We start from the raw sequence: 16269 nt of genomic DNA, 5'->3' as shown, positions 1-16269 counted from the left end.
GGCCACGATCAAAGGGAAAAACTGCATGAGGGGCAGGGCTGTGCTTTGGGTGTGGAGACGGGGTGGCTCGTCTGAAAGCTGCATACAGCTTTGTAACTGACTGCTTTCTTTTCCAGTCTAAGACCATCGGACACACACCCCGCCGGCTGTCTGCAGCCAGGAGAGGTGACCCAGATGACCCACATCAGCCCCTGGAGAAGAGCCAGGAGACAAGGTTACACATGAGTGAAGAGCTTCCTCCCTGCGGCCAGAGAGGCCTGAGCCAAGTGAACGCTGGGGTCCGGGCAAGTGGGACCCGCCTCTTGGCCTGACCCTCTTCCCGCGAAGCCAAGCCAGCCTGTCTCAGACTTCCGTCTTAGAGAAATGCCCAGGTTGGTTTTGAACAGCGAACGGCGTAGTCTGGTGGCCTTGGGAAGGACAACAGTGATGCAAGCCTTACAAGGGAGCCAGGCCACGTCACAGTCCCCAGAGGGAGTCCCACGCTGGGCGTTCTCGCGGCACTCAGGCCCAGACAGCCCACGTGGCTTCCAGGGTGACAACGTGGGGCCACTACCTCAGCACGATTCCTCGTGAAGCCGCCACGAGGCACCGGGCCAGGTCCTGGGGAGGCAGACGGTGGGAGGGCAGGCCTGCCCAGCCGCCTTTTCTGCAATGAGGGTCCCAAGGTTCAGCTACTTTCCCAATGCCTGTGGGAGGGGGAGAGCTGACGTAAAGCCTTCCTCCCTCCCTTATAAGGCGGCTCTTAACGGGAGAAACACTACTGCTCAGAGGAGACACATCTGTGTCTCTGGATTCCCAGCAGGAGGACGAGGCAGGGCCCAGATGATGCCACTGGGCTCGCGTAGCCCAGTGGGTCGGAACGGCCCACCCAGTCTCTGTCTACTTGGTGCAGACCCCGAGGACACACATGAGGAGGATGCGGTTCTCTCCTCTGCAGCCTCTGCTCTCAACGGCAGGGCTGCAGCTGCAGGAGCTCCAGCCCTTGCGTCCCTTTGCCTGCCCTCTCTCGCAGCCTATTCCAACACTCTGACGTCCTGCATCTCTATCCCATGTGGACAAACAAGGTGCTTCTACTCTCCTGAGGATCTGCTCTTTCAAAAAGGCTTAAAAGAAAGAGATAAAAGGGTCTCGGGAGAGAAAGGTGGGGAGAAACCGCCCACCCTGTCGGTAGCCTCCGCGTCCTGCGGGAGGGCAGGGCTGGAGAGAAGAGTGTCTGCCAGGGTGTCGGCTGCCGCGTCCCCAGCACTGGGCAGGAGGGTCTGAGGGCAACCCCCTGCACATGGCGTAGGGCGGCCACACCGAGGTGAGAATGGACATGCGTCTCCATCCTGAGCTGCGCCCTCCTGGCTACCTCGGAGCACTCAGTTTTCATGACTTTGGGCTGCAAGGGTAAGAAGCATGAGTGGCTGATGCGTCTCGAGTGCCCACAGGGGGCCGAGCGCACAGCAGGAGGCAAGCTTGGGCAGGGACTGGGGACTCTCAGACCACAGTCACGGGGCGACGAGGGGCGTGCTGAGACAGTTTCCTGGGCCCCATTCCTGGTGATGCTCACTTAGCAGGTCACTCGGGACCATGAATTTGCAGGTGAGCCTGAGGCTGCTGGTCTGAAGACCTGGGGAACTATTTTTATACGGGATTGTGTCTCAAGGTCTTTCCTCGTTAACTAAAGCCTAGAACAGGACGGGAGGAATAAGGATGAGCTAGAAAGGAAGGAAAAAAAGAGCAGCGTTCATCGTAAAGCCAAAAAATGGTCAAACGATAGTAACTCCATGCGCTGCATCCTGCTAGACGTCAACTAACTGTAACCCAATGATGAAAGCTTCCAGAAAGCTGAAGTAACTTTCACTGGCTGTCAGGTTTCGATCTTAGCAGGTACAGGAAGGACAAACAGATGGTGTCCCAGGAAGTCAGGAGCAGGGAAGAAATCTGACCAGGTCAAAGGAGCTGCCACCATGGAGATTAGCCGCTCTCTGGCCCCGGCACGTGCACTTGGCTAGTGAAGAGGTGCCCGGCCGGTAGGGCAGAGAACAGAGGGCGACCCCAGCAGCAGTGCCTGAGGCTCCGAGCATCAGGCCACACAGTGGCTGTGCGCGCCCGGCCCCGCCCCCGCTTGCTGTCTTTGGGAATCAATCAATCAACAGACTCTTTGGTCCCACTCCAGTGTCCGAAGGGAAGGACTGAAAAGCTACTTACATTGTACTCGGCTGATACTCCTCTGTCTGTCTCGCGCAGTGAGCTCCAAGGGAACTGGCCCGTAACTTTATATACGTTTACAGAGAAACTAGGAGACAATGGGACAGGGCTTTAAAAGCTGAAACAGTGATTATAACTTGTACACATTTAAATCAACAGATTTAAAAATATACTTCAGGGGTTCATCTTCATGGGGAAATCTATGGGCTTGTTGTAACACTGCAGAAGGGTCAGCTGATTCCGCAAAGTTTCTTTTCACAAACAAGCCACCTATTTTAACTTTTAAACAAGGCCACTGAACTCAATGATCTGTTTGGCTTCCTACTTTCTTTCGAAGTTTCCAGGCTGTGGTTTGAAGAAGGACAGGCCATACGAAGTTTCTTTTGTTCCATAGGAAAACTGAAAAGTCACCTTTTCTGCACGGCCTAGAAGATTAGGGAGTTTGAGGCCAAGTACCTAGGAGGAAAAAAAAATAGCAGGGGTTTAAATGGAAGGAAAGATAACTGTTTAGAAAGACTGCGTGAGCTAAGGGACTCACTCAAAAACAGAACAAAAATGTAGGTGCGGGTCTGCCTTTCATTTGTGATTGCTCTTCATCCTTCAAGCCTGCCTCCGCTGAGTGCACACACCTGGTGAATTCAAGAAGGCTAAACCTTCTGACTGTGAAGCTCAGAGAAATCAACTCTACGGGTTTGGGGTTTAGGGGAATTTCAACAGGAAACTAGTAATATGAACATGTGATATGCCCACATCACTCCCAAACAATCCACACTTATAACAAAGCATGTTATAATCAACTCTAAGATTAATGAGGACCACGGGATAGTTTACAAATAAAGGTTGAGGGGAGTGAAAGCGTTCCAAAACTACCATCAGTCGTGTTTTCAAAGCTCACAATTGAAAGTTCCACTGTCAGGAAGGGAAAAACCTGTATCTCACCATGCTGCCTTCGTTGTTCCCAACCATGGTGTTATAACTGCCCGTTAATCTCCTTAATTCAGTTACTTCAAAGGTAACGTCTAACCCGTTGGGAAGGGCATTGTCACCTAATAAGTGAAAAGGATGAAACAATTAAGACAGCTCCAGTATGCAGTCTTATGTTTGGTCCCACTGCTGTAAACGACAAAACACTTGGGTTTAAAGCCCAAGAACATGCACACACAAAATCCCATTACACCTCGACGCCAAACGGAAGATATCAAAAACGGACTTTGCTGCAAGGAATCAGCAGCAGCAGCATTACTTAAACACACGTTATTTACATTATTTGCCAAACGTACTTGTTCCCCTACTAGTGAGGCCCTTGAGAATACCTGGGGCCTCAATTCAGCTGACATTACAACGTGGAATTCTTGTGACAAGAGGGGCCCTAGGAACCCTGGCGGAGAAGCAACACGTCGACACAGATGGAGGAGGTGGATCTTTCTGTCCTCCCTCAAGCCGGGGGCGTGGTGCCTGAGCTCAGCGCAGCTACCCCTTAGCCACTGTGGGCCCCGGGGGGCAGGGGAGCAGGGCTGAGCGCCACAGGAGCCTGGGCACCCCTCAGAAAGGTCGGGGCTGACCCTGCGGCCCTGGCTGGACACCAGCCGCATCTGGGAGCTGTCAAGACACAGACGCCCAGGCACTGGCTCCCAAACCCTCAGATTCAGCTGGTCTAGGGTGGAGCCCTGGCACCACTTCTCTTTTTAATTAGCAGACTTTACTGTTTAGAGCGGGTGTGGGTTTATAGAAAAACTGAGTATAAAGTTCTCACCCCCTCACACACATTTCCCCTCTCATTCAGTCTGCACTAGTGTGGTGCGTTTGTTACAACTGATGAACTAACAGTGAGACGTTACTACGAACTAAAGCGTGACTTGCACTAAGCTTCATTCTCGGCGTTGTACGTTCTAGGTATTTGACAAATGGATGGCGTCCATTCTTTTTTAAAAGCTCCCGGGTAATTCTAAAGGCAGCCAGGGTGGAGAACCACTGACAGAAGTGGACCAGCTGACCACATACATGTCACATTTACAACAGACAGGAGAGCGCTGAAACTAAATGCCACCCACAAGACTTGCCACCAAGCAAGCCCTCCGGAGCAGCGGCAAGGGCCACTCTTGTCACGCATTTGTTCAACCAGGGGCAAGTCGCTTAAACCTCTCTGAGCCTGTTTCCTTAGCTGAAAAATGTTTTTTTCTAAAAGAATAACCATGACACTTCACCAGGTTTTTGTAAGGCCCCAACTGGGTCGTGTACAGAAACCCTCCCCACGGAGCCCAGCACAGACACTTCTGTTATTACTGCCGCGACTCCAAGGGGCAGAGACAGCCGGTGGTCTCCCAGCACCCCTTCTCGCTGCGCACCAGCCCAGCGGGTCTCACGCTTCAGCTCTCATCAGTCACCTGCAGGGCCTGCCGTGCCAGGCGGCTTCAGTGGGATGTGCCTTTCTGCCAGGTCCCCAGGAGAGCAGAGCTGCTGGCTGGGGGTGCACTTTGAGAACCATGGTTCTCATCGTAATTGAATCCTCGCGTGTTGGCTGGGTCTGTGGCCACACAGACTTGACTTCCCAGCCTGCCCTATAGCTCCATGTGGCCGTGGGATGAGAGGGGAGAACCGTGTACAACACCTGGGACAGGTGCTCGCTCATGGAGAGTGGTGTGCCCTTTCCCCCTTCCTTCCTCCTTCCTGAGGCTGGAACGGTGCTCAGCCATCGCAGGGACCAGGGGACCCTAGAGACGGTGAAGTGACAAGCACCAGGAGAAAACCACACCAGCCCCAGGTCGTGACCTCAAGGAGCAGAGCTATGACAACACCAGCCCCAGATGGTGGTCTCCCACCTGTCATGGAAAGAGGTCTCTTTTGCCTAAGCCACTGGTATTTGGTGTCTCTGTTAGTCACAGATGAATCCATATTCCAGGTAATGGAAATCCCTTTCATTCATATAGTATTTTATATTTTTGCAAGCACTTTCATATACTGTTTCCTTTTTTTGGTACGCGGGCCTCTCACCGTGGTGGCCTCTCCCGTTGCGGAGCACACGCAGGCTCAGCGGCCATGGCTCACGGGCCCAGCCGCTCCACAGCATGTGGGATCTTCCCGGACCGGGGCACGAACCCGTGTCCCCTGCATCAGCAGGTGGACTCTCAGCCACTGCGCCACCAGGGAAGCCCTACTGTTTCATTTTTATCTTCTCAAAACTATCTTCCACTCAATCCTGAAGAGCTCACTTGTTCCTTGATTCATTCCAAATATGTATTTTTCAACAGTCTACTCAACTCAGAATGAGGTCTGCAGCCACACAGTAAGTCCTTTACGATGCAGTCTCCTGATCATTTTCCTGCCTTATCTTTCGTCACTCTCCTTCCCCACATCTGCATTCTGCCTCTGCGGAGCCCTGTGGTCCATCCAATGACCCTTTCTCTCTCTGGCCACTGGGCCTATTAAACACTGTCTCCCTGGAACATTCCTCACCAGCCCTGCTCCCCAAACGAACCCACACACATCTTCTAGGTCTGAGCCATGCATCACCCCTTCCGGGAGATCTCTGATCCGTCTCTCCCTCCGCCCCACCAGGAGAGGCCAAGTTTCCTCCTCCAGCATCCCCCGCTTACAGCACCAACTGTCCTCACTTCTCTGTCTGTCCCCGACACTCTCCCACTTGACCAGAAGCTCCTTCAGGAGACTATGCCTTGTCTGCTACTGTCTCCCCCCATGGCAGGGACTCGTTAATGAAAGAATAAACACTGACCAAGTGGACAGAATTGCCCAATATCACACAGCAAACGAGCAAACGAACAAAAACCCAAAGTGAAATCTGACTCCTACTGCCCTCCTCTTTAACACACATTTAGGTGGAGTCTGCTAAGAGCCCATCCGGACGCCTGCTGGGGTGGGCTATTCAGAAAAGCCTGGCTCTCTCCTTCTCGGAAGGAGATCCTTCTCGGAGCCCTGGTACCATCCAGGGGCTCAGACAACAGCACCTTCAAAGCCACCCGTCCTCCCTCGGCCTGACGTAAAGATCCAGTTACTTCCTTGAGGCCACAGGTGCTCTCCCTGGACACAAGGTGTCTGTGATCCTGGAGGACGGAGGGAATCAAAGAGAAACCGCACCATAATATGCACCTTGACATGTATCGATCAAGACATCCACCTGTCTAAATATTCCCAGACGAAGCAATTTCTCACGGGCTTCATGAGATTTCCTCATTACCTGTAAGAGAAAAAATAATAATAATAAAAACAGAGACCGTATTCCTCTAAGGTGCAGGAATGTAAATGGTGGCTGCAGCATTTAGGCCAGCGGCTTAGCATGTGGTGTGAAGTACTGATCCCTGAGAAGAGCGCCCCACCAAGACCAGACAAGTGAGCCGTTACTTGAGTAAAAAGATTACTTAGTAAAAAGTTACTTTAAGCTTAAAAAAAAAATACAGTTTTTTAAAGTGGGAATGGCCGAACACTGCTGCAAGGTCAAGTAAAACGGGGACTGGAAGAAGGCAGCTGGACGTGGCCTCAGGAGACTGCTGGCGACTCTGCCCAGGCTGGGAGATGTGGTGCCGAGGGCAGAAGGACAGAAGGAAGCCATGGAGGAGAAGACGACAGTGCAACCCAGGAAAGACCCCAATGGATAAACAGAGTAAAGGCCCGAGGAGACGGCGAGGGTGGGTAACTACCAAGAGCCCACGCCCCCGGTCGCTGAGGGCCCTCAAGGGGAAGCACACTGAGTGCTAACGGGCTGCGGGAAGGGTCAACACCTACTGCCACCAGCTCTACGGCAGCGCTGGGACAGCTGTGAGGAACACAGAGAGGGGCCAGCCGTGGACGGGCGGACAGACACCTCTTCTCCGGGATAAGGGTGAAGGCAAACGCACGTCAGTATGTGGGAGGCTTCTGGGAACTGAGGGGGCTCAGCCCCCTTCAGCGTAGGCGGCAAGGTCATCCGTGGAGGCTGGGGTGGGGTACTCAGTGTGTGAGCACACAGAGCTTCATGGGATCTTCAGAAGGAAATGGACAAGAAGGCCAAGCAGAGGGAATACTTGCCTCGATAAGGTTTTTAGCCTTAAAAACATCTCCAATTTCACACATGATGATGTCATCTTTAGTCCTTCCAAGCCCATCAAAATGAACGTGTTGGACAACCACCTAGACGTGACAAGGGGACGCAGATTATTGAGTACCAGACAGGGCAAGAGATCAGGCATCAAGGCTAAAGACAAATGTCTGAAATTAGTTTCAAAGATTTTTTTTTTTTAATTTAATGATCCACGCTTCTTAATTCCTCACCTTTTCAAAAAACTGGTCACTTGAACTGACTAGGTCTTTACTTCCTGTGAATATCAACAAGGTCTCTGCAGCCAGGTGACCAAGGACCAGGTCAGTCTTAACCCCAGGCAGGGTGCAGAGGTCCCCTACACATCCTTCCCCAAATGTTCCCCAAGCACTGGCCTCTGGATGACGCTGACTGTGACCTGGTGTGGTAACGGCATGTATTTTACCAGAGATCTTGTGTGGGTTTCAATATAGCCTGATAAATGCTGGCTCAGAGCCTCTCACCTGTCTATAAATGCTCACTGCATTCATTCATTCAATAAAAATGCACTGATTACCTATGAACCAAGTATCATTCTGAACACTGAGAATACAGCAGTGAGCAAAACATAAAGATCCCTGCCTCTATGGAGGTTATATTCTAAAGGGGAGAGAAACGGGCAACATGCACAGTGCCGCAGATGGCGGTGAGCAACCGAGGCAAATCAAGGAGGGATAATGGCAGTGGTAGGGGACCGTATGACTTCCAGGTCATCAGAATACTATGCTAAGATCTTAAGCAAAGAATGAATGGCGGCTTCCCTGGTGGCGCAGTGCTTGAGAATCTGCCTGCTAATGCAGGGGACACGGGTTCGAGCCCTGGTCTGGGAGGACCCCACATGCCGCGGAGCAACTAGGCCCGTGAGCCACAACTACTGAGCCTGCGCGTCTGGAGCCTGTGCTCTGCAACAAGAGAGGCCGCGATAGTGAGAGGCCCGCGCACCGCGATGAAGAGTGGCCCCCGCTTGCCACAACTAGAGAAAGCCCTCGCACAGAAACGAAGACCCAACACAGCAAAAATAAATTAATTAATTAATAAACTCCTACCCCTAACATCTAAAAAAAAAAAAGAATTAATGAAAAATGTGCTTACATTTCTCCCACTGTATTTAATTTCAAAGGCAACAAAGTTTAGAAAAACTTTTATTCAAGACCCAAGGTCTGTTTTCTGGGAGCAGGGAACAAAGAATAAACTTAAGCATAATTTGTGTTTCTCTTTGAAATACTTTTGGGTTTTTTTTTTTGTAACATAAATTCAAAAATGTGTTTGTTTACACTTGCCACGTAAATAATCACCAAGGAAAAACTATTCCTCTAAAACCAGAAACTATTTCCCCAAGTGTCCAGTCTTTCTGAAATGTAGTTGGCTGCAAACTCTCCTTTGATAAAGGTGTCGACACAGGTTAATCCCTTTATGTTTCCCCAGCAGCTTGTGGAAGCAAGTGTTTCTAGTAACAACTCTATCCAGCCCTCAACGGGATACTCACATCCTTGTTCTCAAGAATCTCCTGTTTAGCTTCAGGTTCAACTTCAACAAATTCAGCTTCTTCTCCTAATGCTCCAAAATCAGGTCCACTGGCTGGAAGAGGCTCCAAACTCTGAAAGGGAGGGAGGAACCACAGATAAATGAACTTATATTAAAAAACAAAAGCTTGGGGGCTTCCCTGGTGGTGCAGTGGTTGAGAGTCCGCCTGCCGATGCAGGGGACGCGGGTTTGTGCCCCGGTCCAGGAGGATCCCACATGCCGCAGAGCGGCTGGGCCCGTGAGCCATGGCCGCTGGGCCTGCGTGTCCGGAGCCTGTGCTCTGCAGCGGGAGGGGCCGCAGCAGTGAGAGGCCCGCTTACCGCAAAAAAAAAAAAAAAAGCTTGGGACTTCCCTGGTGGCACAGTGGTTAAGAATCTCCCTGCCAATGCAGGGGACACGAGTTCGAGCCCTGGTCCGGGAAGATCCCATATGCCGCAGAGCAACTAAGCCCGTGCGCCACACTACTGAGCCTGCGCTCTAGAGCCCACATGCCACAACTACTGAAGCCCACGTGCCACAACTACTGAAGCCTGTGCTCTAGAGCCCGTGCTCCGCAACAAGAGAAGCCACCGCAATGAGAAGCCTGCACATCATGTCACAACAAAGAGTAGCCCCCGCTCGCCTCAACTAGAGAAAGCCCGTGCGCAGCAATGCAGACCCAACACAGCCAAAAAAAAAAAAAGAAAAAAAAAGCTTTTAGTTTTGTCTTTAGACGGTGCCCCATAAAACTCAGGACCGCGGTGCCCTCTGGGGCTGAAGGCAGCAGGGTGGGGGGCACACGGGCAGCATAAGTGGCTGTCGACGCACAGGTGTTAGGCTGGCGCTGACCCCTCACTGTCCAGAGTATTGTTAATTCATAAAGCAAAGACGAAAATTCATCAGCGAAAGGGTCAGGCACAAACCTACAATGGCTATGCCATGAACCGAGGACTATACCGCACCTAGTTCTGTACACCTGAGGCCCATTTGAAGACCAAAAAAAAAAAAATTTTTTTTTTTGCTTTCCCGTTATAGAAGGTATCCTAATTTTTAAAATCAAAACTGGATACGTTCTAGGATAATTATATTAACCAGCCAAATTAGTAAAAAATATGTTTCTGGACTCATAATTCGTTTTGGTTCAGAAAGTCTCACACACTAAGGGGAACTGCATATGCTCATACAACGGGTCAGCCAGAAAGCAGTCCCTTCCTTCAGTCTGAACTGACACTGTCTCAAAAGCATTCTAGCATCTTCTGTATAAGGATTCTATAATAATAATTATGGAGACATGATAGTATAATAGTATGTATAATAATGAACACATAACATTGTGTATTTATTACATATATACGGGGATTCCCAGACACTCGTGAAAATGGATTCAGAAGGTCTAGTGTGGCACCAGGTGATGGGAGAAACACAACTCTGGGGAAAACTATGGGAACTATATCCGGCTGCTTCCTCACTCCACCAGTTCTCTACAGATAAGCACTTCTGAAGCGCACAGGAGCGTCTGACATCTGCAGAATGTGGAGCAGTGGGGACTCCGGGCCCCTCTCACCTTCTCCCTGGAATGTTCACGGCCTCTTGTCAGCACATCCTCCATCATGCCACTGGTCCTCTGGAAAGGTAATGGCCTGACAGCGCCATGTCCTCTCTCCCATCCTTGCCCTAAAAGACTCCGACAGTCCTCAAAGGTGCCCTCAGGGGCACATGCAACTAGATTCCTTAGCAGGGCACATGAGGACCTCCACCATGTGGCCCCCACCTGCTACTCCAGATTCAATCCCCACCACCCCCGACCCTCACCTTTGTGTCTGTGCACACCTGGTTCTCTCCGCCCAGGTTAACTACCTGCCTCCCCCGAAAGAGCTGAAAGAACCACCTTCAGTGCCATCTCCTCTGTGAGCCATCCCTGGCTTCTTCAGGGAGAATCAGTCCCTCCTTCACAAGACACCTCTTGGAGGAAATTTATGACCCTTACAGGTACTGCTTTTTCTTATTTTTATCTGCCTTGCTATATCAGAAATACTCAAATATTTATGGAATGAGTGAATGATTTTTTTCTTTTGTTCTCACATTTCATAAACATCTGAGTGCCTACTGTCCCCTAAAGAGCAGGGAATGCAGCTGTGAATAAGACAGAACCAGTCCTTCCCTCAGTGACAGAAGTGGATTATTTACATAAGTAAAAAGGGAAGATAATGCTGGGCAAAGAAACAGAATTTATTTCACATAATTATCCTTTCGTTTTTGTTGTGTAAATTTTTTTTTTTTTTTTTTGTGGTACGTGGACCCCTCACTGTTGTGGCCTCTCCCGTTGCGGAGCACAGGCTCCGGACGTGCAGGCTCAGCGGCCATGGCTCATGGGCCCAGCCGCTCCGCGGCATGTGGGATCTTCCCGGACCGGGGCACGAACCCGTGTCCCCTGCATCGGCAGGCGGACTCCCAACCACTGTGCCACCAGGGAAGTCCAGTGTGTAAATATTTTTAAAACGAGATCATTACTATATTTCTCAAAAATATGAACAAATTAAAACAGTAACTTTTTTTTTTTTTGCAGTACGCGGGCCTCTCACTGTCGTGGCCTCTCCCGTTGCGGAGCACAGGCTCCGGACGCGCAGGCTCAGCGGCCATGGCTCACGGGCCCAGCCGCTCCGCGGCATGTGGGATCTTCCCGGACCGGGGCACGAACCCGCGTCCCCTGCATCGGCAGGCGGACTCTCAACCACTGCGCCACCAGGGGAGCCCAATAGTAACTTTTTAATGCAACATTTCATGAATATGCTTTCTGTATTTAAGTTTATGTAGTGCAAAAAAGTATATTATAGATGCGCAGATTGTCTATGCAGGGCATATACTATGGTTAGGAATATACGCACATATTCATTCTTCTGAATCTGAATGCTTGACAAATAGACTTTGGGCATAAAGTCTATGCTAAAAAATTTCCATTACGGTTCCTAAAACCTCAAAAGCATGAAACACACCTCACCAAAGACATGCTAGACCCATTTGTATTCTTAAATCTGAAATTTAGCCTTTAATTCAAAAGGTGATGTCTTTACAGTTTCACCACTGCACCAAAGCCTGATGTCCTAAATGAACTGTTTCACTACTAGAGATTCATTCATTCTCCAAATATGCACCCACTATGTGACAAGCGCTTACAAGGTCCTCACGCTTACAGAATTTACATTCCAGTGTCCGGGTAAGCATTTAGTGAAATGAATTAAAATAAATATTTGGATCTAGCCTCTAACCTTTAAGCAGATCGGTCTACTAGCGAGTCGACAAATTTTATCGAACGCCACGTGCCAGGCTAGTGACTAGGCAAGGCAGTGCTAGCTGGAGAAATAGGACATGAAATAAATGTAATGAGTTACGAGCAGCATCCTTTAAGTGATATAGACTAGAATCAGATAGAAAATACAAGAAAAAGTAATAGGTATCAAGGGTAAATACTGTTTCAGAAAACTTTTGTTTCACATATGCATGAAGGTACCAGATAGCAAATATGGGATGTTTTCTTACTGTGAGTCCTGAGCAAAATTCAAACAACGCTGGCTAGTGAAATGTAAAGGCCAAATTAAAGAACTGAAATTATTTCTTGTCAATACGTTCATCAAAGGAGCAGCAGTTTTAGTGTCAAAGGAGCTTAATAAAAGCAGAGACTTTTTCTCCTGTACTCCTAGCACCTACAACAGTGCCAGGCACAGAGCTGACCATCGGTAGATATTAGTTGAATAAACGAATGAATGCTTACTCTGCGAAGATGCTACAAGGGATGCAAGGCAAGTAAAATGCAGCTCCTACCGTCATCTAGAAACTTAGGCTTTAAAAGGATAAGTCAAAAATGCAGAGCTAAGACAGGGCACCAGAGCAGAAATGTCAAGGAGGTTGGCAACACATCCAAAACGAGGCGAGATAAGGAGGTTTATATAGGAAGTGACTTGAACTGAGTTCTAAAAGATGGGACTATTTTGCCAGCTGAAGATGGGAGTGGGGGGTGAGTGATGAGAGAGGAAGCTCCGCCCAACAGCACGGTCCAAAGAGTGTGTCGAACGAGGAACGGTGTTTCATTTGCAGGAAGTATCTGGAAATGAAAGTTAAGTCCATTCCCGCACACCAGGCTGAGAAGTCTGTGCTAAACTCTTTTGGGAAACTCCTGAAAACTTCTCAGCAGGGCAACTCAAACAATCCACGTTGTAGAAGAGAAGTTGTGTTGAGGGCTGGGACTCAGGAGGTCTGAGTTTTAGAACATTCTGAGGCTCTAACGGTGTGACCTCGGACAAACAGTCACTCTCTGGGTCTCAGTTAAGATTACGATAAAGAGCAGCTGGGCAGCTTGGGTGCCGCGCTAAGCACCCCAGCAAGTGCTTTACGTGTATTGTCTTTCAATTCTCCTAACAGCCCGGTGAGTGAGTACTATCACTGCCTCCACTTTAAAAGGAGGTACTAAAGCTCAGCGAGGTTCAGTCTTTGCACGGTAACCAAGAGACACGAGGACTCCTAGCTGGGTCTGGGTTGGAAGACACTACTTCGTGCTCTAAGAGTCTAGCAAGACCCCAGGAGCGGCTGGGCGGGAGAGTTCGGAAAAGGTGACGGGTAAGGAACTAAGACGCCCGAAACCGCTAAGGATAGAAAGAACTTATTCCTCCGCTGTAGGACATCACGGAAAGCCCGAGAGTCCTTTCCGGGCCACTGCCTCGCTAAGTGACCTTGGGCAAGTCACGCCCCTCCTCTGAGTATCCGTTTTCTGCTCGAAAGCCTGCGGTACCTGCTGGAGGCATCTCTGCGGCCTCCTCCACCCGGCCCGCGGCGGCCCAGCGCTGGGGCGCTACAGGCGGAGATCCCCGGCCCCGTTCCGCACCGGCCTCGGAGCCCTGCAGTCCCCTCACCAGGGCAACCGCGGCCGCAGCCGCGAGGGCGTCCCCCGCGGCGCCCACCCAGAGGTCACGCAGCCCGCGGGTTTCTGGGCCTCTTACCCTGGCGTGCACTGTCCCCATGGCTCCCCTTCTGGCCGCCGCCTCCCAGAGCTGCCCTGGCCCGACGAAGGATCGGCGGGTGAGGCAGAGAGCGAGTCCCCAGTGGGGGAGCTACCGGTTGGTGCAACACCCACAAGCCCCCGGACGCGGCTGACTGGGGGCGGCCATCATGTCCCGCCTTCGCCCCGCCTCCTGGCTCACGGTTCCTCCGCTCATTGGTCCTTAAGAATCTATGACCCGGATGTTCACGCCTACGCCGGGAAGCTCTGCGTCTTGGAGACCGCCCGAGCGCCGAGCGTTCTGTGGCGCCCGGGAAGCTGCTGGCGCGTGGTGGGGACTTTGCGTGAGGGTCCCGCTGGGAGTGCCGGAGCTGCCCTGGGGGAGACCAGACCAGCTGGTGGGCGCGCCGGGACTTCACTCACATGTCTCCCTTAACCCTCCTGGCACCTCGGTCCAATGGTGCAGCGCTTGTCCCCGCGCTCTGGCCGAGGCTCGGCACACGCGGCTGCAACAGTGGCCTCACCCGGCGCCTGGAGCCGCACAAATCCGGGTCGGCGCCCCGCTCCTCTCCTGCTGGCCGCACGGAGCTTTCAAGTCACTGAACCCCCCACAGGGTTCATTCTCCTCATTGGCAAAATGAAGTGTGACGGTCTTATCTGCTTCGCAGGGATGGATTACAAGGCTCGCATGAAAGTGTTATTAACGCCTGGCGCAGGGCAGGGCACTTAGTGAGCAGCGAATAAATGACCATTATTCTTTCAACTGCAGTAAATGTCAGTGCGTGTCATCGGGGGTTCGCATGGGGGCCACTCACATCGGAGAACAGGACAGCCCTGGGGCTTCATTTGGGTGGTGGAAACAGCTTTCCCCCGCTCAGAAGACAGTATATAATAAGTAATAGTCACGTGGCGATAAATGCAATGAGAGAAACAAGTAAGAGACAAAATGAGAGAAGGATTTTCAGTATCATGTGCACTAACGTTTCCACCCCTTCCCAGAGACCCTGACACTCTTTTCTGTTTGATTAGCAGCACCGGAAGTCCTCCAGCATCCCTGGGGTAAATATTAAGTCCACATTCCCCTTCTTGCCTCCCAGGCCCTTCTCCTTCCCACACTGCATCCCTGGCCAGGTGACCTATCCATCTGTCTTCGCAGCTGGGCTGTCAGTCCCCAGAGGTGGGGACCAGTCTGTCTGGTTCCCTCCACGAGCCCAGAGGCTAGCAGAGTGCTTGGTGTGATGCAGGGACCTGGTGAATATTTGCTGAATTACTGCTCCCCTGCCGTAGGCTAGGGCAAACCGACACACCCTGCTTATTGAAATTGCACATTCCTGGGCCTCAGCCCTGACCTACTGAACCAACTTCTGGAAAGCAGGACCTGGAGATCTGAATATTTTTAAAGCGTGCCAGGTAATTCTTAGGACAACTAGGTTTAAGAACCCCTCATTTTAAAAAGCTCTTTAGGGCTTCCCTGGTGGCGCAGTGGTTGAGAGTACGCCTGCCGATGCAGGGGACACGGGTTCGTGCCCCGGTCCGGGAAGATCCCACATGCCGCGGAGCGGCTGGGCCCGTGAGCCATGGCCGCTGAGCCTGCGCGTCCGGAGCCTGTGCTCCGCAACGGGAGAGGCCACAACAGTGAGAGGCCCGCGTACCGCAAAAAAAAAAAAAAACCTCTATGTCCATGTCTGACTTCATTACTAGTTTCTAACGTCTTTGAAGACATGGGGCCGCGAACCTGCTTATAAGGAACTTGGCCAGAAATGGGTGGAAGAGGAGCTCAGCAGGAGGGGAGGCAGGGGCGGCAGCAGGGCATCCGCGGGAGATGGGGGACAAGGATGCAGGGCCGTGATACAGGCAGGCAGGACGGCCTTGCACGAGAAGGGGAAAGGTGTGCAGGGCCAGGCCTGCGGCGAGAGACGTCTGGGCCTGGGCGTGTGTTCAGGAGGCTGCAAGCTGATGAAAGAACTGGGCTATAAGTTAGCTGTTGACCCCAGGCAAGTCACACCCGTTTTAAGGGTCACTTTTCTCCACTATAAAATAATGAGATTGCTAAGGACCCTGCCAGTTGTACAAAAGATTTTTTTTTAATTGGCTTGCATTTCACACTAGGAAGTAATAGGTCCTGGGCTTTTGCAGGCTTTTAAGACATTTTGGATCACCACTTGCCAAGGAATCACAACCAGATTAGCTCCCGTTTAGTGGTTATGATGCTGGCTTTATGGACAGACCCGCTGGCTGGGGTTCAGCCGTGATTCTACCACTGCTAAGCTGTGTGGCGGTAAGCAGGGCCGCTACCTCTCTGGGTCAGCTTCCTCTTTTGTAAAGTGAGGGTAGTAATGGCATCCACCTCACAGGATCGCTTTGAGGATTCAGTGAGTTAACAGATGTAAAGCTGTGCCTAGCCCAGGGAGAGTGCCCCCCCTACAAGGATTAGCTGTCCCTATACCCACGTTCCAGGCCAGGTGCCAAGTGCTTTCCGTAAATGGTCTTATCTAACCATCACAGTAAGGTAGGC

The 16269-nt window shown here is 51.3% G+C and overlaps 1 protein-coding gene across 2 annotated transcripts in view; it reads right to left on the bottom strand.

Moving 5' to 3' along the window:
• SAMM50 (SAMM50 sorting and assembly machinery component) overlaps positions 1-13942 on the bottom strand; it is a 32773-nt gene extending 18831 nt beyond the window's left edge. For both annotated transcript variants that reach the window (XM_022596712.3, XM_089921430.1), the window contains exons 1-7: positions 13756-13942; positions 8748-8858; positions 7213-7314; positions 6298-6385; positions 3133-3239; positions 2519-2649; positions 2194-2281 (exon numbers count right to left, since the gene is read on the bottom strand). In XM_022596712.3, coding sequence (XP_022452420.1) covers positions 2194-2281; positions 2519-2649; positions 3133-3239; positions 6298-6385; positions 7213-7314; positions 8748-8858; positions 13756-13776 — 648 coding nt within the window. In that variant the 5' untranslated portion in view covers positions 13777-13942. The remainder of the gene's footprint in view (positions 1-2193; positions 2282-2518; positions 2650-3132; positions 3240-6297; positions 6386-7212; positions 7315-8747; positions 8859-13755) is intronic.
• Positions 13943-16269: the final 2327 nt, after the last annotated feature.

The sequence above is a fragment of the Delphinapterus leucas genome, chromosome 11 (genome assembly GCF_059928025.1).
Source record: "Delphinapterus leucas isolate spDelLeu-1000000601 "Yukka" chromosome 11, BTC_Dleu_Yukka2, whole genome shotgun sequence".
Classification (NCBI taxonomy): Eukaryota; Metazoa; Chordata; class Mammalia; order Artiodactyla; family Monodontidae; genus Delphinapterus; species Delphinapterus leucas.
Note: the sequence above shows the minus strand (reverse complement) of the source record. Positions and strands in the feature narration are given on the sequence as shown.